This window comes from Falco punctatus (assembly GCF_963210335.1).
Source record: "Falco punctatus genome assembly, chromosome: 3".
Lineage (NCBI taxonomy): Eukaryota > Metazoa > Chordata > Aves > Falconiformes > Falconidae > Falco > Falco punctatus.
The window spans coordinates 37,190,678-37,212,759 of record NC_137582.1 but is presented as its reverse complement, the minus strand read 5'-3'; the positions used below and the strand labels follow the sequence as shown (position 1 = coordinate 37,212,759).

The window sequence follows — 22,082 nt, the reverse complement described above, 5'->3', positions numbered from 1 at the left end:
TAGCTAAATCCTGTCATTTACATTCAAATCAGACTTGCTGTATTCAGCTGTGTGCCCGCATTCACTGGCCTGGTGCGCAGACTGAGAGGGGCTGCGTTTCACGTTAGGAGCTTGAAATGGTTCAGAGTTGTCCCATACGGCTCAGTGCCCCAGAAGCACCTTGCTAAGCATCATCCCCCCAGCAAATGTATTGGGCTGCAGTACGGGCAGATTTCTTGGGAGTACTTGGCTTTTTCAAATATGCATGTCTTTTAGTAGAAAGAAAGCATCTGATTAAGAAATATAAATAGTGACAGGCATTCTTCCGAGGAAATGAAAAGAAAAAATGTTGATCGATCCTCAGACTTTTAGAGTTTGAAATTAAAAATGAAAAGAAGGGGGATGGCAAATAGTAATATTCTGTATAAGCACAGTAGCATAAATTGGTAGGAAAATCATGGTAATGAATAGCAAAACGTAAGTTTAAAGGCACGAGGTCACTTTGCTGAACAAGTACCTACCTCTGAACATGCGTACGGGCAGATCAAGGTGCCTGTGTCAGCCCAGTCTTTTCAGCACTGAGCTCACATCTGTCTGAAAATGTCTGGGCATATTCCATTCATCCCGCCTGTATTTAGGACAAGTAATTAAGAGAGTGTGATTGTCAGAAGGTCAAGCTATTTCAGATCTACAAAGACTTAAAATCCATTCAAGTGCTCAAACGTATGCACTGAATAGTCCCACTGTGGCCAAAGGGCCATGAAGCAGCGTGGAAATCAGGCAGCAGTATGGGTTTTCGCACATCAGAGCCATATTTTTATCCTCATTGAGGCCCAAGGTAGTTATGCGTATATACACCAGCAGTAAAACAACAGAGTGATCCTTTATGACAGCATGACCATAATCTAACTTGACAAATGCAGTTGTCAGCATCCCTTAAAGTAAATTATAACTACGCCCCCTTGGCTAAATCCTGAGCCCTTTCAAATAACAAAACAAACGGCTCTCTCCCAAGAGTTGTGTTCTCTGCATTGTATTTTCTGACATGCTTTCCCACCATCAACCTTTCATCCTGCTGAACTAATTTCCATTGTAAGTGGCGGAAGGCAGGGAGGATAACTCCTGCTAACTGCACACTGGTGAAGTGCAAGCCTGCCCAGAGGAAGGGCAGCAGAGGGGGCACATCCCTGGCAGGGACGGCCACCAAGTCCTGTGTCAAGGAGCTCAAATAGGGTAACATGTACATATAACTGTGCTTTTGTATAAATAGTGATAAACTGGGGCTAACAAGTGGCAAAAGGTCCTCCCCAGCTGCACATCTTCAGAGCTCACAGGGTGCTACTGTGGTTTGCATCAGGTGCTTAGCTGCAGCTCTTCCAGCCTGGCGCTCCCACTGCTACCATCAAACAAGGCATCCAAAATAAGGTCAGAGACGTTGCAACTGGCCCTTTTACAGGAGGGACTCGGCTGAGCTCAGGGTCCTACCACAGCGTTGAAGGGAGACACAAGCAAGGTGCTGCCAGAGGCACTGCTGCAGATAGCTAGCCGCATAGTTTTATCTTTCTGTGTAAATTGAAGAAAAAATGCCTTTTACACCCGATTTTCTCCACTCAGTACCCACGCACAGTTGTATTCTATACTGTACGCTACAGACCTCTCTGGGTTGCACAAGGGACCATGCTTTTGATCTGCCCAGGTCCATGCACCTGAGACTCAATTCTGCTCCAGGAAGACCTTCTGCCCTTTCAAAACCACTCAATAAAGGTGGAACTATGACACTTATTTCTCATGAAGACAGGACCACGTGCTCTGTGTGTCCCATCTGGGCTTGGCTTTGCCCTCCAGCAGGAGTGAAATGGCAGTGAAGCTTTCAGGCACACACAGGTGCATTTTCGCAGGGAGACTTCCAGTGCAACGCTATATGCCTGCAGGGAGGGTTGATAGAGACCAAGATGAGCAGGAGTTTCATTTGTTTTCCCTTTGTACTCTGTATTTTCTTTACCCTAATATTTTGGTTTTCACCCATAAGAACCCAACCTTTGCTTCCCTTCTGATTTGTGGGTCAGTCACAGCAATGTAGAAAGCTGTATTGACATCAGTATAACTCACAGAAAATTTAATTCCATGGCCTTGCCAGAGCCTAACCGAGGCTGACGGGGCTGTCACAGCTTGGATGGATAGGACAGTTCAAGGAAAATCATCCTCATAATTGGTGGTGGCTATTCATTAGGTGAACTCTTCTTTCTGTGTCAACGTTGGATCTCAGCCCCAGTCTGTGTGTGGTGACAGTTTTCGTGGAATATGAAGGCTTGGAGTCTTCGCTTCACTAAGAGAAGGGCTGAACCTGCCAAACCCTAACCCTGGGGTTGCATCCTGCCTCTAAGCTTTGCCTGGTGGCCTCACCCACAGGCACCTTCTTGCCCCAGAGCTCAGCAGCACTATTCTGGAGATGGAGAGGCAACTGCCTTCCATTTCCTGCCCCTGTCCATGGAAGTATATCTTCCAAAACAAGCAACTAGAATGATCAACTAGCCTTAAATTGTACAAACAGCAGGGTCAAAGTTGGTTGGAAACTCACTCAGGAGGGAGTTTCTGGGGTGAAGTAGCACAGCAGTTGTGCAAGAGCAGCGGCCTCTCCAGATGGCTCAGCAGGACCTAGGGAGGATGTGTCCATGGCCTTAGCACACTGCATCTATCTTAAGGTATCCAGTGGAAATACCTTGGAAACCATCTTAGATATAGACCTCTCCCACTCCCATGCTTCATGCGTGCAGCTTCCAGCAACAGGATAAAGAAATGGAGGGCTAACAAGTTTATCAAGTTGTGCTTCAGTCCCCACAGTACGTCGGCTGCTCCTATTGCTGCCAAGAGACATGGCAAGAGGGTTTGTCAGCCCATCCAGCTTCCGATGCAGCCAACTGCTGACACGCGTGGAGGGAGCAACAAAAGCGCCCTGCCATGCTGCTGCCACCAGCCCCTGACCAGCTGGCCGTGGAGCACAGCTCCTGTCACAGAGGGTAAGTGGGAGTCAGCTGAAATCCTTCTTCCTTGTCCCAACAGCCAAGGATAAACAAGACAGCCTGGTGTGCATGGTCACCGCTGCCTTCACCCCATGGGGTGTCTCAGATGGACAGTACCCAGGCACAGAGAGATCTTCACCACGTCATCTAAATGGAGTCTGAAATTGAGGTCTCTGAGATAGACTGCAGCTATCTGGATGTGGCCAACTGCAGGGCTGAGCCCTAATCCAAGTCCGGAAGGATTCAGCTAGCTGGCCTGATCCTGCACATCGCCTCAGGTCTCCTTAGGTGACTCGGGATCAGCAGTGCCAGCAGACAAAAGACCCTGGGGGGCAAGCATTCACAGCTGCAAGGCAGCTTCGTCTCACTGCTGTTTTCAGAGCCTCAGCAGATAGAAAATAGCAGGTGCATTAAGCTCCAAAAGAAGAGTATAACATGCTGTAAATTAAAACGTGCCCAGCTCTCTGCGTACAGTCAAATAAGGAATGATGCATGGAAAACAGCAGAGGTTCGCATTCATCTCCGGATGATCATTCACGGGATGCACAACAATACAATCTCACACACAGAAATCAGAGAGTCTTTCTGAAATGAAAGATCTGCTCTTTCCGCCTGTACTTCTTTTTTTTTTTTTTTCCCCCAAATAAAGATTTCCAATGTGCTGAAATCGTTAATAATAATAATTGGGGAAAAAAAAAAAAGTCTCTGGGAAATTATTGGCATGAGCTTTCAAGGCTCTAAATTAAGGCCAGCCTAATTTTCCAATTAGGCAGCTTGATAGGCAAGATGACATGTGCAGAGTAGAAGGGCAGGCTCTAAACGGCATTTTTATGAACATTTCTCATGCCTGCAGCAGCCTTTCTATACCCAACAGCTGAGGAGTGCACTTTCCCATGCCGTCAGGGGTGAGGAGGTTACGACTCCAGCATTGTGCCCCTTGTTTTTCACACAAGAACCCGGCGCGCCACAGCTCGCTTGAAAGGGTCCAGCGCCCCGGAGAGGGGCGGGTGCCCCCAGCCCCCCTGGCGCTGCTGGCTCTCCTGCCCACCCGGCGGCTCCCCTGCCTGCCCCCCGCCCAGCCCCACGCCCACCGCTCCAGCGGGCACCTCCGTTTAACCCGCCATTGAGGCGGATGACCGGCAACGCTAATTGGGATTGGGGGGACCTTTTATCAGAGTCGGTAAATGAAACTTCAGCTCCCCGGTGATCCAGCGTGTGCAAAGAAGCCGCAGCCCGAGGTGCAAAGGGCACGGCGGAAAGATTTCGAGCCGACGCTGCTCTTTCACAGCTCGAGCTGCCAGGCAGCCACCCGCCTCCCTGGGCTCCTGCCCTCGCCTCCCCTGCTCGCCCGGGCGAGGGAAACCCGGGCGCCGGGGCAGCGCATCGCTCCCAAGCTTGCTGAAGACTCTGCCACCCCAAATGCTGCTGTGAACTCAGTGGTGGTCTGCTGGGAGCCAACAGGAACCCAAACCAGCGTGTGAGACCCTCCCTCACAGGCAGCAAAGCCTGGCCCTCAAGGGACGATGAAACGACATGCCAGCGCCTGCTGGCAGCTACGTGATCCTGAGCAAACCACAGCAGGCCTCTTTGTGCCTCCTTCTCCGGGTCAGGCTATTTAACAGCTAGATCCGTGCTAGCCTGCAACAAGCCAGGGGAGCTCACATAAGGGCTCTGGCAGACGGGGAAGGCAGGAGTGAGCAGTGACAGGGCAGGAGAGGACATTTAAACATAAGAGTCCACGGATCACTGCTGCTCTGAAAAACCGCCCTTGAAGAACAGCCCTGCCAGCTGCAAGATGCTTCTGGCAGTCAAATCGACAAAACTGTCCTTTAACTTGGTGGGGCCGGCACCGAGCTCTGAGCTGATGGACACCCTTACCACACTGCACGCGAGCCTGAACCTAAGGAAATCTAAGTCTGACTGAACCTATTCCCAGTTTGTCCATGCATGCAGCAGGAATAAAGCAGGAAGAATGATACCTTTGGTGGGAGATGGCAGTAGCCACATGAAGTAGCCACAGTATTTCTTCCACTGCAGGGAAAGCCATGCTGAACAAACAGCAAGACAGCCTCAAGGATATGCAGAAGGTACCAGTTTCCACCTTTGCCACTTCTGGAGGTCCCTGATTTCCTGCGGCCCTTTAGCAATTGCATCCCAAAGTGAAGACCATACCCTCCTAGCTCAGGAGTTGATCACCTCCATGCCAGGGCATACAGAAGAAGCTCTAAGCTTTTACAGTCTTAGAGAAATGAAAAGAAACAGTGTTCAGAGCGGCATCTGAAATAAGATGCCAACAGATCACATAATCACAGGTCGGTTGAGGTGGGAAGAGACCTCTGGAGATCATCTGGTCCAGCTCCCCTACTCAAGCACGGCCACCTAGAGCTGGCTGCCTAGGACTGTGTCCTGGTGGTTTTTGAACATTGCCAATGATGGAGACTCCACACCTCTCTGGGCAACCTGTGCCAGTGCTCGGCCACCCCCACAGTAAAAAAGTGTTTCCTGATGTTTGAGGGAGCCTCCTGTGTTTCAGTGTGTGCCCAGTGCCTCTGGTCCTGTCACTGGCCACCACTGGAGTCCTCCTTTGGGCTCTTTCTGAAGATAGGAGTGACATTTGTTTTCCTCCAGTCCTCAGGCACCTCTCTCGGTCACCATGACCAGCAAGACGCCCATACACCCATTTGTGAGGCAGGTCGGGATGTACCCTGAAATCTCTTCTCTGACGCCTCTGTACGTTTTGGTATTTGGCACATTAGATTGTGGCCTTCAACTTCATTTAGTTCTGTGTTTTATTTGTATTCAATTTAGTCATTTTGACATGAAAATGGCAACTCCTCTCCCTGGGAAGAGAAGTATTAAGCCCTTACCTTTCTCCCCCATGTTACTGGACAGAGACCGTGCGATACCACATTCCTGTATGCGTTACGTCTTAAACATCAGCGAGGTTTGAGGCTGAGAAGATGAGCAAAGATTCAACTGGCTGAGCTGCTGTTTTGTGAAAGGCAGTTAACAACAGAGTTGATTCTTTCAGTAGTTCTTTGATTTCTCATACAAGACAGGAGAAAGGAAAAAAAAAAAGACCCTTTTTACTCTCAATGTCAACATTTTTCAGTAATTTAAATATGCTGCCGCTTTCAGCAGTTAACCCAAAGCTGCAGAGTGACTACAGCATCCACCCCAAGGCTGCCTTGGATCGATTAACCCATTTGAGAAGTGTCCCTCTCGGCTGCACTTGGCACCCAGCCTGCTGCAGACAGGCTGCAGCGGTAACAAACGGCCCGTGTCCTCCTCACAGCCGCCATACAGAGCCAGCGCACCAGCCTGCTCAATTTGATTGAACAAGACACAACCCAGAAGGAAATAAGAATACTGAAGCGTATTTACTGATGTTAGTCTAATGCAGTCATACCAGGGATAATATTTATTTTGGGTTATGGCCAGCTGACAATGTAATAGCCTCATTTGGGCAGTCTAGACCCTTCATATGTGATAAACCCTTCCCCAGAATGCATAATTCCCTAAAAAATACATGCAGAGTGCATGCTGTATCTAGCAGAAATGCTCTCTAGCCAAAACAGACAACTTGAAAAGCTTTCTGAGCACGAGGGAATAATGCTGTCAGAAAAAAAGCATGAACAATCATTTGCCTGATTTATAAATGTGGCAGTATTAAGAAATGAGGAGGAACCCAAACTTTCCAGAATGCCCTAAAGAAAAGCAAAATGTGAAGTATTCTTTTCCTTAGAAATGAGCTCCGTGCCAAAGCTTTGGTGGCAAGATGCTGATTCGCTCTCAGTAGGCAGGCCTGATTTCTTGAGCATTTCCCTTTTTCCCCATCTCATCACCTAAAGGCCTGGAATATGAAAGCGCAGACAAGCCCAGGGGGATTTACCAGGTCTTGTTATAGCACATCAGTCACCAAAAGAACACTGAACTATTTCCATTTTTCTTCCAGCTCCCCATCACGATAAAGCTGTTTTGCTTTCCAAGTATGTATGAACTGTTTTAATGTTCTGTTCATAAAATAAATGGTAGAATTTCAGGAAAACTTATTAAAACCTTCAAAACAGGACTCGAGTAACACAAACTAAACTAAAACCCCAGCTAAAACTCAGCTAAAACCCCAAACAGCTTGGATTCTGTATTTATTAAAGCTAACTTTGCTTACAAGCACACCTGTAAAACCAGAAAGCACTACAGACATTCAGGTGTGAGACTTGGGTGCAGTAAGAAGTGGATGTGGGGTAGGGTGAAGTTCACAGACACTTCAGTTACAGGCCTAAAAAAAGTGTCCTAGCAGAATGGGTGGAAACATTTCTTGCTTGTGTAGAAGTTAAGATTTGTAGCTGCCCACAGCTACTTGCGACTAATCACCCAGCAGCCGACCGAGTGGGGACGGCAAGACTGGGATAGTAGGCCGGCCCCTCTCCTCCCTCTGCTCAGGATGCTTTCCAGGCTGTTCACTGAGCACTCACCATCACATCTCCGAGCATAAATTTTACCTCATATCAAGCATGAATTACAACTACTTGAAGCGAATCTGTCACATTCATCCAAATTTAAGTGGGAAATTTTAAGAGATGTGGGCAGCATGCAAAGCAGTGCCCGATACAGGAAGATGAGGAATTGAGTATCTGCTAATGAAGTGGGATCTGTGCTGTTTTCAGAGCTGAAAATTTTCAGAGCAGAACCACCTTCAACACCTTCAAATATCAAGACTGTTATAGGAAAAAAACTCTTCTGACAGATCAAGAAACAGCGACCTGCTAACACCAAATGTCTTCTCAGCTCCATAATAAAAAAATCAATTGTGTGAGGTTAAATCCATGTGATTTTAGTAATTATCTTTGCTCATCTGGTCACTGCTTCAGAGTGAGACAAAAATAACAAAATTTAGAATAAAACATAGCATGATATATAGAAAAATTCCCAATTTTGGCAGTCTGATGAATGTAGTTGCAGAACTCGGCTTATACTGGCCTCAGGATTCTCAGCAAAACGACGGATTTACACTTGACTCAGTACGTTGACTCAGCAGCACTCATTTGGTTAATACTAGTAATACATGTAGTATACTTAGAGTGACAGGAGTATTCCAGGTGGCGGTGCAGGCTAGGCACAGTGCCACAGGAGCTGCTGGTGCGGCTTTACCCTCCCTTTATGTTAGCAGAAATTACTATCTTCACACATGAGATAAGAATGACCTCCAAACAAAAAGATGCATGTGACTGCCCAAACCAAGACACATGGCAAGGCCACTCAGGAATCCGAACTATGTGGACAAGGAGACTTAGAGGAATGGGTTGTACATATGCTTGTGTGCATCTGGCAGCAGAAAATGCAAAGAGAAGGAGCAAAAAGGCATGCAGTCATAAAGAAAGAGTGAACTCCTGGGGACAGGTGGCAACCAGCAGAAAAGTGTCTGCATTTTTCATTCTTCTGTATGGACGGCCCTAGAAATACCTGTTTGCATTATCAACTTCTACTCTGGTAAAAAAGTGGAGTGAAAAATGATAATAGTCTCAATAGGCACAGGACCATGCAGTTGTGCCATTGTAGTTGTTCAGTAACAAATGTTGGTTGTTCCTTACGTTGCATTAAGGACCTCTGGTCTACACATATTCTTGGCATATGCAGCTATTACAAGTATGAAACACAACCCCAACTGCGCACCACAAAGACATTGCAGAATTCCCTGCTCTGTCATTGCAGTTCTGCATTTGGGAGTTGTACAGAATTGAGGAAATGTGTGGTGGGCTTAGGCTACCCCAGAGATGACTCCCTGGGACAACTCTTGTCTGAACAGCTTAGAGGTCCAATAAACAATGGCCTTGAAGGTCACCAAAGATGAGCTGGGAGAACGACTGGTTCTCCAAAGGCCAGAAAGGCTAGCAGCAGCCTCAAGCCATTGAAGGTTCAACCACACAATATGTAAGATGATCAGTTTATGTGAACTTGCGAGTTTCCAAATAAAACATTAAGCTGGATCTGAAACAGCAACTTCTACAGTCTCTAAAAGTCACTTCTCTAAATGTTAGCCAAGGAAGAGTTGATAAAATCACTATTTGATACCCACTGTGAAATAACTCTTAGACTGCCCCCAAAACATTAATGTATGTATTTCCTCCCAAATCACTCTTATTTAGGGTTGATCAAGCATGTAGGATGAGTTACGTTCAACAGACAGGATTTCTCTTTGATATTTCAAATCCCTTCTGACTTCTTAAAAAGGCCTTCTTTTCCTACTCCAGTGCTAGGATAACTCTTCACCTGGAGGCTAACACCCAATGAAATTCATGTTCAAACTCCCCCAAGATCACGGAGATGAATGAGCAAATTAAAGCAACAAAACAAACTCACATTGCTTGTTTCCTCTCTCTTGCTTGGATCCTTACTGATTTCAGAAACAGAACTTCAGTCTGCAAAACTGTAACAGGATCTGCTAAAACATGCCCATTCCCTTCAGAATGATTAGGCATTATCCATGATGAGTCCTCCTCAACTTCTGGGCAAATAAATACCTTATATCAGAAATATATATCAGAAATATTCTCCTTGGCAGATCATGCATGAGACGTATTTTGGAAATTACCCACAGCAGGTACCCTTAAAAGAGAAATAACAATGCTTTAGGAAAAGAATTCTAAAATTATTAAAGCTTTTGCATCCTGTTCTGAATGATTTTTTGGGGGCCATATGAAGACTTGCAGAGTTCGGGTGGCGATCTGACCCCCAGGCCAGCTGCAATCTAGCAGAATTGCTCACAGTTTCTGCTCTCTGATGCCATCTCATCCAAGTATCTCTCAGATGCAGGCAAGGAAAGGGGTGTGTGAGCCATGTTAGCCTGGAGCTGGCTCCCTGGTACCCTGCTTGTTTAGGAATCCCTTATCTCCTCTTCCCTCACGTGGCTGAAACAGCAATATACTCAGTCGTGAGAGGCAGAAGCCACCATCCTTTAGTGGCTCCATCACTGCTCACATGGCCTGCTCCAGCAGAAAGATGAGGTGTCTGTGGATTTGTGTAATACACACTTAAGCCAGTGTACATTTCGCTGAGTTAGTACATACAGCGAGAAACATGTTGTCATTGCATAGTCACTACAGACAAACAAGGCAATACCACCTTAGAAAATTTCATTTTATTCCAATATCTGGGCAAAACACTTGAAGATTAATCAGGCTTTCTTTTGTAATTCAGTGGTATAAATGGCAAATTTCACTTGCCCTCAGCACACCTGCTAGGCGCTATGCAGATCGCCAAGTGACTGTGCAGAATTCAGCTGTGGGTATACTAGAAATCAAAAGAAATGGTCTCTTGATAGCAAAAGCTCTGAAAGATTTGGAAATAGCATAGCATGATTCTTTTGTTGTGCATTCAGATACCCATTACATTTATCTTAAATACACTTACAGAAACCTAAGACCTACGCTTGGCCTACTACATTGCAATAGTTTCTTTTTGTTTATATTAACATCCAGAGAAAATTTACTAACATGCATTGGAAATGAGTGCTCCAGTCAAAGCAAAGAATTACCTCTAGTTCTTCATGCAGATACAGAGAAAAGCATGATGTATTATAACAGAGATTAAAACCAGTATCTGCAGTAAAACATTCTGCACTGCAACTTGGAAATCAGGAACCCTTGATATAGTTCTGTAGGAAACACCATACTGGAAGGAGCACCACAACAGCAAGCTTCGGATTTCCTCCATGGAAGTACAATGCCTTAGATCAACACCCTTTTGGGATGGGAAGCCGAACTCTGGAATTCTTTATACAAAAATATGTAAACATTGAATTAATAATACCCATGGAAGCTCAATCAACCTTTCACATTGAAATCTAAAGGCAAAAAGTGAGAAAGATGAGTGAATATAAACAGAGCAAGAATCAGGTACAATGTGCTTATTCTTTTATTGATCTCGTTATTTATATAACCAGGCAGACAGACACTTTTAAATTCCTGAGGAAACATTTGTGTAATTTGCTATAGAGCACAAAGCGCATTTATTTACATGAAATTCACTCCTTTTGCTTTGTTTGCTTGCTTTCTGCAAGCCCTAAAAGCACCGCATCGGCTTCCAGCAATGTTGTATCAGTTTTTGCGCCCAAGAACCTAGATGTGAGTTCAAGATCCAGCAGTCTCAGGCGTACTCGCGTTCCTCTCTGATACTTTCTGTAAAGCAAAGGGGAGAAGAAGGTAAGTTTTGTTAGGCAACGGTTTTGCATCTCCTAAGGCTGCTCTCCTGTCTGCAGACCAAAGCAGCAGCCCCACAGAAAACAATGTGCTGCAATGGAAGCCCAACACTGTTGTGATGCCTCAGCACTGGAACTGCTGGGACACACTCTGTAACACCACAGAGCCAGTCTCTGTTGATACAGTCCTGCCCATGGAAAAGCAGGCACCACCAGATCCTGCTGAGGGAACGTAGGCTCTACAGAAAAGCAGTTTACTATATAGGAAACTGTTCGTGTCTTCCATCAAAATATTTTACTGTATTATCACGCACACAATGATCTGTGGGATGATATATCATTAAAGGGGACGACAAGTCATCATTAGATCACTGGTGACATTGCTATAATCAAAAAGCATAATGCCAGCTAACTATGGTTTTTATTTCCAGTTCTGGGCCTCAGGCAAGGGGACTTTTCTTGTCTTATCCCCTCCTCTGAAGAGTGGGTATCATCTGCAAGTTTTTTATTACATATAATTAAAGAGAAACCCCACAACTGCTGTGAAGAAACATTCTGCCTATGGGGTTGAGTTCTACTGTTTTACACTTTTTCTTCTTTCTTCCTTCTTCCTTTCAAGTCAGAAGATGCGCGCATTCAATGTGTTTTAAGAACAGACCCTGTGTCAAGATGTCCATGCCAGATTAGTGAAGATTTTTTAAATACTAGCATCTTTTTTACCGGAGAGCTACTGATCAAAGTCCAGAAATAAAACTGAGAAATATGCTTTTCAATGTTCAAGCCACACTTTTTTTCCATAGTCAAAGCATGAAGAGCTGAAAATGCATCAAGCTTGACCATCATGAGGAAAAGCAAGAGAAAGCTTGAAACATTCTCCCGTTCCTGACTGGGGAAAGTGTAACAGGGAAGCCTGGTTGCATGCAATTCCATCTTGCTCACTTTCACCTTCAGCTTGGGCAGTCTTTACTGTCTGACAGTTGTTTTCTAGCATGGAGCAAAACTGAATTGGGTTTCAACTGCCTTTGGCACATCAAACCAAGATCCTTTTGGAAAACTAAACATCTTAAGAAAAGATGCTGGCCTTGCATTTATCTTTTTTTTCCCCTGTCAATTCTATTTTACATTAATTTCCTGTGGCTCTTGGTTAATCCCAGATAATATACTGTTATGTTAAAAGTGCAAAGGAAGATCATTTGATACCTCCACTCTGAACAAGTAGCTAACATAGGGTACTTCAGCCAGCAAGATTTCTGCCAATGAACATTATGACGATCTGCATGAATCAACACAGTTGAAATACCACACATTTTCTTAAAAACATAAATGTGAAGTCCTTCATCTGTCCAACATGCAAGTAACCACTGCTGCAGCAAAGAGCATGGCACAGCTACCAAAGACAGAGAACAGTTTATGTTTGGTTGTTCCTAAATAGCTGGAAAGGATCAATTCTGCCCCTTTCTCTGTGAAATACTTACATTTCAAACCAGAACAGTTTCACAACTGATGATAATTATGCACGAAAGCTAATATGCAACATTTCAGAGGAGTAAGACAAGGGCAAAACAAAATTAAAAGACAATGTGTAAGACCTTAAAAATGGACGGTACATTCTGGGATTTGTTAAGACTTATTTAAAAGAGAAAGTTCCCCAAAGGAGTCAGGATGTTTTGAGATAAGAAGGGGAATGAAGAGGAAAGCTTCTCACTGACAAATCTTAAATGAAGATACCAGCTGACTCATGATTTTAGCCATTTGGGTATATAGGAGAAATCTCCAGAAAATTCTCTAGCATGAACCAAACCTTTACCTTTCCAAGAGCTACTGGCTAGATGGGTTGCCTTTGCATCCAACCATTAAGTTATCCTGATCCCTAACACTATCTTTGGCATAAATTCTCAGACTTTTTTGCCTTCATCAATGAGTGTGAGGAGTTCATGGGGCATGAGAAAAGACTTTTTAAAAAAAGAGAGAGAGAAAGAGTAGGTTTTGAGAGAAGGCAAAATAAGAGGGAGAGAAGGAAATCTGAAAGGAAGAAATGGTCTGTGGAAACAGGAAAAAGGGAGCTAGGCTGGATGGGGCTTGGAGCACGCTGGTCCAGCAGAAGGTGTCCCTGCCCATGGCAGGGGTTGGAACTAGATGATCTTTAAGGTCCCTTCCAACCCAAACCATTCTATGGTTCTATGATTCCGATACCTTATAATGAGAAAAAAAACATGCTTGAAAAGATTTGAAAGAGGGGATAAATGATAAGGCAGGTGAGAAAAAGCACTGAAAAGACTGCAGGCGAACAGTGTAGAAATGAAGGAAACTATATACAAAGTAGAGCCACAGAAGAGGAAAAAAGTCACTGAAAAGTAAAGACTGCATAAAACTATTAAAGCTTGAGTCACACTAAACTCGGACCTGTGAACAACAACATTCTGTGCTGCTTTTAAGAAGATGGGCATGCTTTTAACCTAATAAAAAATAGTACTAAAACTAGCGGTTCTGTGACAAATATTAAAGACCATCCACCTCTCTGCCTTTTTCTTCTCTCCTTCCTCCTAGAGGAAAAGTATCTTACTGGTAACAGAAAGCAGGACACTATTGTGAAAACTGGCTTCAGGGTCCAACACTTTTCTACTGAAGATTGAACTGAATGAGTTTTAAATTGAATTAGAAGTCCTCTCTCTATTTGACAGCACAGAGTGGGAAAGAGATTGAGCTCCATCTTTATAACCAAAATAAAAACTATTATCATCATGCAACAGTTCCTTTTGGGCTGATTGCTAGACTAGAGTGGTAGGTGTTTTGCAAGTGCATAGATGAAACCGCTATTTTTCTAATAAAACCTTTAAGGTGCTATTTAGAGCCTGGAAAATCCATGAGGAAAATTTGTGAAGAAACTGTGCTTCTCATGATTAATAAATCTAATAAGTTAATAATCTTAAGCATGACTCCTCCCGTTTTAGCATTATGAAGACTTTGCTCATTGTACAGTCTGCAGAGAACTCCGCTCAAATTTCCAGACACGACTTCAGCATATACTTGTAATGCAAAATCCAAGCAATTGTATTTTCATAGAAAGCACCACAACCTTCATTGCTGCTTCAGCAATTCTGATTCCAGATACTTTAATCGTACTTAATTATTAAAGAAGGTCTTCCAGGCACAGCATATCTGCTTACAAAGAGATCCTGAAGAACATCACTTTATGGAGCTGCCACAACTGCCAACTTGTATGGATATAAACATTTAGTTTTGTGGCAGTTGTTCTGTTCAGCTAGAACACTTTACAATAAATGAGAAGTGGAAGATGTAGAAAATGTAGTAAGATGAGCACAGCATGCAGTGGTGGTCTACTCAACACCTTTAGAACAAGAGGAAATTATAGGTTGCTCTATACATAGTAAGCATACTCTTATCCACAAAGGTATTTATCCTTTCAACAGATAAAACTATCCTATGGTTATGGCAGAAGCTTGAAGCAGGACCCAGAAACAAAGCAGGCATTTTATTATTTTCAGCAACAGTGTCCTAGGAGACACAAGACACCAGTGTAAAAGGAAAGAAACCATCTACCCCATTTTGCAAAAGGACTTGCTTTATTTTTAAGTAACAATGCTGGTATTCAAGATCATCCTATCTCATGACCATCAGCAGGAGCCATTAACCTTCGCCCAACTCCCAAGCACTGTGTCTGTTGAAGATGCACGTTTTCCTCCTACTGCTTCCTATTGCCAGGTAAGAGTATTAAATTCACTTTAAAGTAGACAAAGGTAGTTTAGTTTCATATATAAGTGAAAGTATAGGAATATTCTACAGAACTTAAAAAAACTATTTTGCAAGCAGAGTCAAAGCTTTCTCCACTTCTATAGAATTTATTGACAAGAGCTACCAATTTTAACCCTTTGGGAACACCAGCTTTGCATGGAAGGACTCTGTCTTACACACAGCTTCAGAGGTGGGACTCCACCGGCTGCTGTTGCTGAGATGTGACCCCATCTCAGGCCAGTGTCGGCGGAGCACCCACTGAAACACCCACCAGAAACCTCTGCCTGAACTTCAGCCAAGGATCAGTGTGCTCCAAAAAACTCTCTCTAGTGTGAATGAGTGCTGCTGCAGGCTTCTCTCCATCTCTTCTGGAGTGGGCAAAGCACTGGGTACAGGTGCACCTTTCCTCAAACATCCACTTCCAGAAGATGACTTTAAGTTATGTTGGAGGCAACCTAAATAATTGCTCTTTGTAATTTCTGGACTGCCACAGAAAAGAATTTGAAAAAAATCAAGATGAAAATCCTTTTTCTTATTTGAACCGTAAGTCTGCACAACCATACATCAGCAACATCACACTGCACGTAAGAGCACAGAGAAAGCATACAGTACAGCCTTGCAAATGCTGCTTAAAGAACCTTTAAGAGCAAATAAAAAAATGAGCGTTTATGTCCTCTTACTACATTAGAAGTAGGGTCTTTTATCTTTGCACATAAATATCAAACTACTGTGTCCTAACTTACATCAAGTAGGTTTTCTCTTTGCTGAACACATAAATAGCACAGCATATACTTCCACACCTAAGCAGCTTGGAAGCTTCCTTCTGACTGACTATATCCCTTTTATTGCAGCTTGGCCCCTCCTGATCCTATCCCTTTTTCACAGAAGTTTTAAATCTCTTAAAATCTTGATGATAAATTAACAGAAACAGCCAAAACCCCCAAAACTCTTTAGTCAGGATTTTAAACTTGTGATTTTTAAAAAGTAAGTCACTTTACTATTTTCCCTTAAAATATATGAATAAACAAAAAAACCCTAATATTTTTACATAATAAAATTGGAGGGGGAAGATATGGAATGACATATTTCAGCTTTTGCTAACTTTAAAGAATGCTGGGGGGTAATTTTTTTTTATTTTTTTTTAATTTAAAAGTCATTCCAGCCTACAGCAGAAGGTTTACAAAGGGAGTTAACTTGGAAAGCAATGAGCATGTAAAAACAAGGAGGCTGTAACTAAAAATGGGGTTTTGATCCTAATTATACCATTTGCTACCAAAATGGAACAGTAGTTTTTGCAGGTGTGCAATTTCACATGTAGAGGAAGTATCCTCATTACTACACAGTATTAAAATTTTTATTCAAACTTTAAGTTACAGGTGTAGGCATTAAAGGATTTTGTTAAACTATGTAATATTTAAAACTACATGTGATCACAAATTAGCAAGCAGTCCTTTTTCTATTAAAACTACTCAAGTTATTAGTTTAAAATTTAAAGTAACAAACCTTCTGGTCTTGGAAACAGTGCTACAAAAATAACAGCGCAATTACAGAAATGGTTGAGTCTCACTAGGTCTTGGCTAGTATTTCCCACTCATTTTAAAAGTGGATTTTAAAGCATCCACAGATATCCCCTTTCCATACTATAAAAATACAGGACTTCTATTTTGAGACAAATGGAATATTTTAGCTTACAGTCCCTCTATTTTGTTACTGCTTTTGGAATGGCAACTTGTGCAATGCAAAGCTGAACAAACTAGCAAGGGCTGGCCATGACCACTCTCACCCACCGCTCATTCTTCCATGCCGCCTGTCCCACCTCTCATAAACATGCATTTCTGAATGGAGCAGGAAGGCAACTATTAAATCTGTTTTTTAATTCTTATACTGAGGGTGACATTTAATTCTAATTTTTTACGTTTTTTGCAACATTATGTTTTAACATCTCCCAACACATTCTAACGATGGCTTTCGAAAACTGCAATAAAAGGAACCTCTGGATTATCTCCCATACAAAATAGATTAATATATAAAACGTTCCAAAGACAGGGTTAGAGTTGAGCCATGGTACTCTCAGAGAATGCTATGAGAAGTCTTGATGTCTTTCACTTTTGTACCATAAGAATTTCAAAATGTGGTTTTCAGACCTATTATTCAAGAGGGTTTGTTTCAGTGCCTTAACAGAGTCCAGTACAGAACAGTTTATAAATTCTTAATTGTTTCATTTTCTCTTTTTTTTTTATTATGTGGAAGGCATCACATTATCGACCTCAGAAAAAATACAACAACAAAGGTAACGGAATACATTTGACCATCACTTTTTCTCCAGATTTTTTGTTCGCTCTTCCTACCACTGTTCAAATCCACTCAAAATCACCCTGCAGCTCCCCATTAGTCATACCAAAACTACGATGCACCTCCAGAAGCAAGTTCACGTCTACCTGACCCCAGCCAGCAGCAAAGCAGTGCAGCTGGGGTGGAACAAGGCTGTGTGTGGAACACTTAAATCTTGTACCTCAAAAACATTTTTAAGCATTCACAGATGCTGCCCGAGCCCACACTGGTCTCAATTTCATGAGCAAAGAGAGGCCATAGAGCTGGTTAGGGAGCTACCCTGGCACAGATCTATAGGACTTCTGTATAGGTCACCCTCTGATGCCTTACAGGGAAGGAGCTCAACAAGAGCACACCAATTCCCTGCAACCCCTCACTCATTGCCAGTATATATAAAATTCTTGTTCAGAAGAAATACGGAATAGATTAGCAGATTGCTGTCAAGTTGAAGGCAGCACAGTTCTGTGCAGCAATCTACATCTTGCTCAAGTGGCTTTTTCTAGCCAGGTACACACCGTGCATCTAGCAATGGCAACCCTGCTTCCAGCAGCTGGATCAGCAATCACAACGTAACACCACCACCGCCCTCAGTATGAGCTCTTAAGCAATGCCGGGGCAAAAAGACCAAATTCCAGCTTTGCATGTATGAGCAAGACAGCAGAAAGTGGCGGTAGAAAGGCAGTGTGAATTCTGCACAAAGCAGAACAGGGGATGGCAAGAGATACTAGGAGACTGTAGTATCCTGCTGCCTACCTTCCTTTAAAGGCTATTAAAGAGAGGACAAAGAACATGCATAACACTGAATAACCATGTGAAGATCTTGATCTGTTAAGTTATTAAAAAGACTGAGCTGTCTATACCTTTACAGAAAGAAAATACTGGTATTAAAAGGTGCTTAAATCTATCTGGGAAAAGCATGTAACAGCAGGAAAACAAAGTCCATCACATGCAAATGGGACTCACAATTTTGCCAATAATATTGATGAACCACTAGAAAAAATCTCCAAGCACTGAGACTTTCCAGCCATTGACGGCCTCAAGTGAAGGGATGTCAAAACAGGTGTGTTAGTTCAGTTCAGAATTACGTGCTGAAATGTCATGTCTCGTGAAACAGTGAAGTCCTGAGAGATGACCTGAAGATCCCTTTTGGCTTAAATTTTATTCAACCATTATTTATTATCACAGTACCCAGTCACTCAAATAAAGGATGGATATTCAAATTAGGATTTTCAAAGCACCTCTGTTCTCTGCAATCAAACCGTTCACAAAAAATGCTCCAAAGTTGCTGGTTATATTCCATGGGAAAATTCAATCTTTCTGCTCGTGACTCATCAACCCACTGCCACTTCAGCTTTATTTGTTTCCTACTCAGCTTGTTTTCCTCTTTCCATGAGCTAAGCAAGCAAATATGCACTCATTTCTTCTGAACATTTACCATTTATGACTCCTGCTTAGTATTTTTTCAGAATATTTTTGCTCCTTGTGTCAAAGCCATCCTTTCACAACCAAGAAGGCTCTGCTCTGCTAGATACAAGCACAGATCTAGATACTTTACTAGATAAAAGCAGATAAAAGCCTCTCATATCCACGGAAGCATTTAACAGAATGCTCTAAGCCTGTGTGAAACCGTAAGCTTAAACAACAGCCACTGTCACCTTGTGTTTTTGAACAACAGTGCATAAGCAGAGCCTATAGCAAGCATCCCTAAAACCAAAAGGTGCTTTATGCACCTTGAGGAAGTCCAAAGCCAAACCCCACTTTAGTCTGACCACTGCTAAAGCAGAAATTTGAAATGAATGCCAGAAAGAATTTGGGGATATTACCTACATCCTGATGTGAAGAACACCCTTGAAGCACTTTAATATACCCCTGGTCAACTGGAGCTTACAGAAGTAAGCACACACATTAACACTACTGCACATACTGACACTTGGTGGGCAGGTAACTTACCAGACTGGTGACAGCAGCAGAATCTGGGGGTCACCCCATCATTAGGGTGTTTATGCTTAAGGAGTTGCCCAAAACTGTACATATTGGTCAAACCCTGGCATCTTCATTCTGTGGGACCCAAGTTCAGGGGCCTTGTCACTGTTTCCTGCATCTCCACTGTTGGCCATTGAGGCAACTGGTGGCCCCTTGAAAATGGCACAGACGTAGGTGAATGAAACATGGAAGCTTTCATTCCTATAGCTAAAAGAAGGTAAATGCAAAGCCTGACAAGCATTGTTTTATGGTTCTCATGGAAAAGCCCTGAGCAAACCACTGTGAAGACATTACCAAGCTCTGCTGTTACAATGATGTCAATAATCAAGATATTTAAATCTAATTCTGTTCTACTCAGTATGGACAGTCAAAACTCTCAGTGGAGCTTCTTAGTTGTGAAAAACTTCTAAGAAGTAACACATTTGCCTTCGATTCAGACAAAAAACAAAGTTCCGATACTTACTAGAACAGACCAAAAAAATCTTGCTGTAATTTTTGCTACAGTTTCTGCAAGAATCAATTTGCATTCACTAAAACTTTTGGGACAGGATCTTTCCTTCTTCAGAGAAGGAATCCTCAGAATAGTCTAGATTTTGAAATTTACTTCGTATCTCATCAAAGATGAACACTATAACCTTTTCTCTATGGCATGGTGAGGTAAGCCTTGACAAACGAAACTTGCCATAGGTGGCTCCTGTCATCTAAGAACTTGTATCAGATATAGTTATGTCATCACACAGTAATTTATGCCAGTTGCTTTCTCAGTCCATAACATATTGAGAGGAAACATAACTCTAAAATAAAAGAAATCTGAGCATTTAATCTAAATCGTTACATTTTTCTGCTGTTTATTCAGTGAACTATTTTGATTAAAATATTGCTTTGTAATTTATATACAAAATGCTCAAAAATAAAGACTATATACTTAAATATATGAAAAATGTATTCAATTATACTACAAAACATCAACAAGACCTCATAGCTCTTCATGCTTATGGGCACCAGAAGCCAGGAAAATTGATTAAAAGATGAAAGAAAAATGAACAAACTCATGTGAAGCACGCCCTAGCTCATACTCTTCTGTCCATCTTTCCGCAAGTGATCTCTATTGCAGTTCCTGCTCCTTCCCTTTCTCACACTGGGACCTTGTCTCAGTCAGACACGTTTCATGGACACAGCCCTAAACCTTCAGCCCTCCAAATTTCAAATGCAGTTACCACAATACTGTTCTAGTTTTCCTCTTGATACACGTGGTCTCGATCTTACTCTCTTTCTATACTTAGTCCATTTTCCTAATCATAACTTCCCTAATCTCTCGCCCTCTCCCTGGGGTGTCTGACCAGGGATTTCCGGTGTTCTTTTTCTACCCCAGGAAAAACTATTAAAGACATTTTTTCTTGTCCTCTCTTACTTACTGCCTCCTCACTGATCCTAGTCCCAGTCCATTTCTTACCCCATCACAAGTTTTCTCTTTCACCACTAAGCTCAGCTGTCTTCTTTTTCTTGCAGTGCTTCTCAGTTTTCTCCCTCAGCTGATTCCAGTCCCCTCGCACCAGCCATCCTGGCAAGTCTCTTATAAGGCATTAAAAATAGTAGGTTTTGAAAATCCTAACATGGTTGTTATCAACATTCAAATCAGACCGTTTCTCCTCCTGACTGTCTGGGTAATGACACTAGCTAAGGGAACAACGACAATGAATTTAAAAACCTGTCCAGCCTTGGTGCTCAACCCTCAAGGTCTGTACAGCTTGGAGAAGCTGTCATACAGGAACAACTTCAGCAAACCAGGATAATTCACATACTGTCAGCAGGTTTTTGCAGACATGTCTTCTAACCCTGCTCTGACACTCCCATCCGCACCGATAGCAAGTACTGCCCATGTCCTTTGCCTTTAAACCCCATCATAGCTATATATTGGATATATTCTTCTCTTGGGAGAGCTGGATACAGAAGATGAGTGGGGAGGCTATTCCAGGGGCACTGAGTGCTGGTAACCTTGTTCATGTTAAGAGCTGGCATAGACAAGACAGACAGAAGATGAGCTGCTGAACAGCTGGATTCTCAGTTGCACATGACTCCAACAGGAGAGATGGGAAGGATGCTGATGATGAGGGAAGGCTGGACACTAATGATCTGGGGTCTCAGAGGAAGCCTGGGAGGTGGGAAGGGGGTCTAGAAGAGATGTATGTTGAGGAATACAACTTTGGAGAATGTGGGTGAGGTTTGTGGGGAATACTGGGTTGGTAAGACTCGGTGGGCTTAAGCGAAGAGGAAGAACTGGATGGGACTCTAAGCCAAGAGGAGCTGGAGGACCCATGTGGTTCCCCTTTATCAATCAGCTAAGGCCACAGGAGGGCTGCTCCTTCCCAAAGGACTGCTGAGAAGTACCAGCCTCTTCGGTTGACCTCCCTATTCCTATGTCTTTTCCCAATTCTCCTTTCGACTGTTGGTGCCAACACAAAAGCACTGCCTGTAACACCTGCCCTCTGGTGTGCTCAGTCACTCTTACTGCTCCCCTGTGGCAAAAGTAAAGTCACATTTATGTAACAGTTAAGTCTATAAAATGAAGCATATGCAGATTGCTCAGACAACTGCAAGACACTCAGTGAAGAAGTAATTGAAGATTTTAGCTAAAAATATCTGACAGTATCAACACTATGGTCTGACAAAGCTACAAGAGGATGAAACGGGATCTTGTAGGGAAAAAGCACCACTGTAACGTTTCTTATAGATTACAGACCTAACTATTTCCAGTACATGCAAATCATCTTGAAGCATCACTGAACGCACAAATCTAGAATATATGCCTGCATATAAAT

General features: G+C 43.0%; 2 protein-coding genes across 2 annotated transcripts in view; both read right to left on the bottom strand.

Annotated features, from left to right (window-relative positions):
- Positions 1 to 10,744, bottom strand: part of LOC308060923 (uncharacterized protein) — a gene marked incomplete at its 3' end in the record, with an annotated part of 52,701 nt that extends 41,957 nt beyond the window's left edge. Inside the window, exon 1 of the mRNA XM_080380241.1 lies at positions 501 to 10,744. The remainder of the gene's footprint in view (positions 1 to 500) is intronic.
- A 146-nt stretch (positions 10,745 to 10,890) lies between these two features.
- LOC308060924 (tumor protein D52-like) overlaps positions 10,891 to 22,082 on the bottom strand; it is a 128,170-nt gene continuing 116,978 nt past the window's right edge. Inside the window, exon 7 of the mRNA XM_080380246.1 lies at positions 10,891 to 11,176. Coding sequence (XP_080236372.1) covers positions 11,023 to 11,176 — 154 coding nt within the window. The 3' untranslated portion in view covers positions 10,891 to 11,022. The remainder of the gene's footprint in view (positions 11,177 to 22,082) is intronic.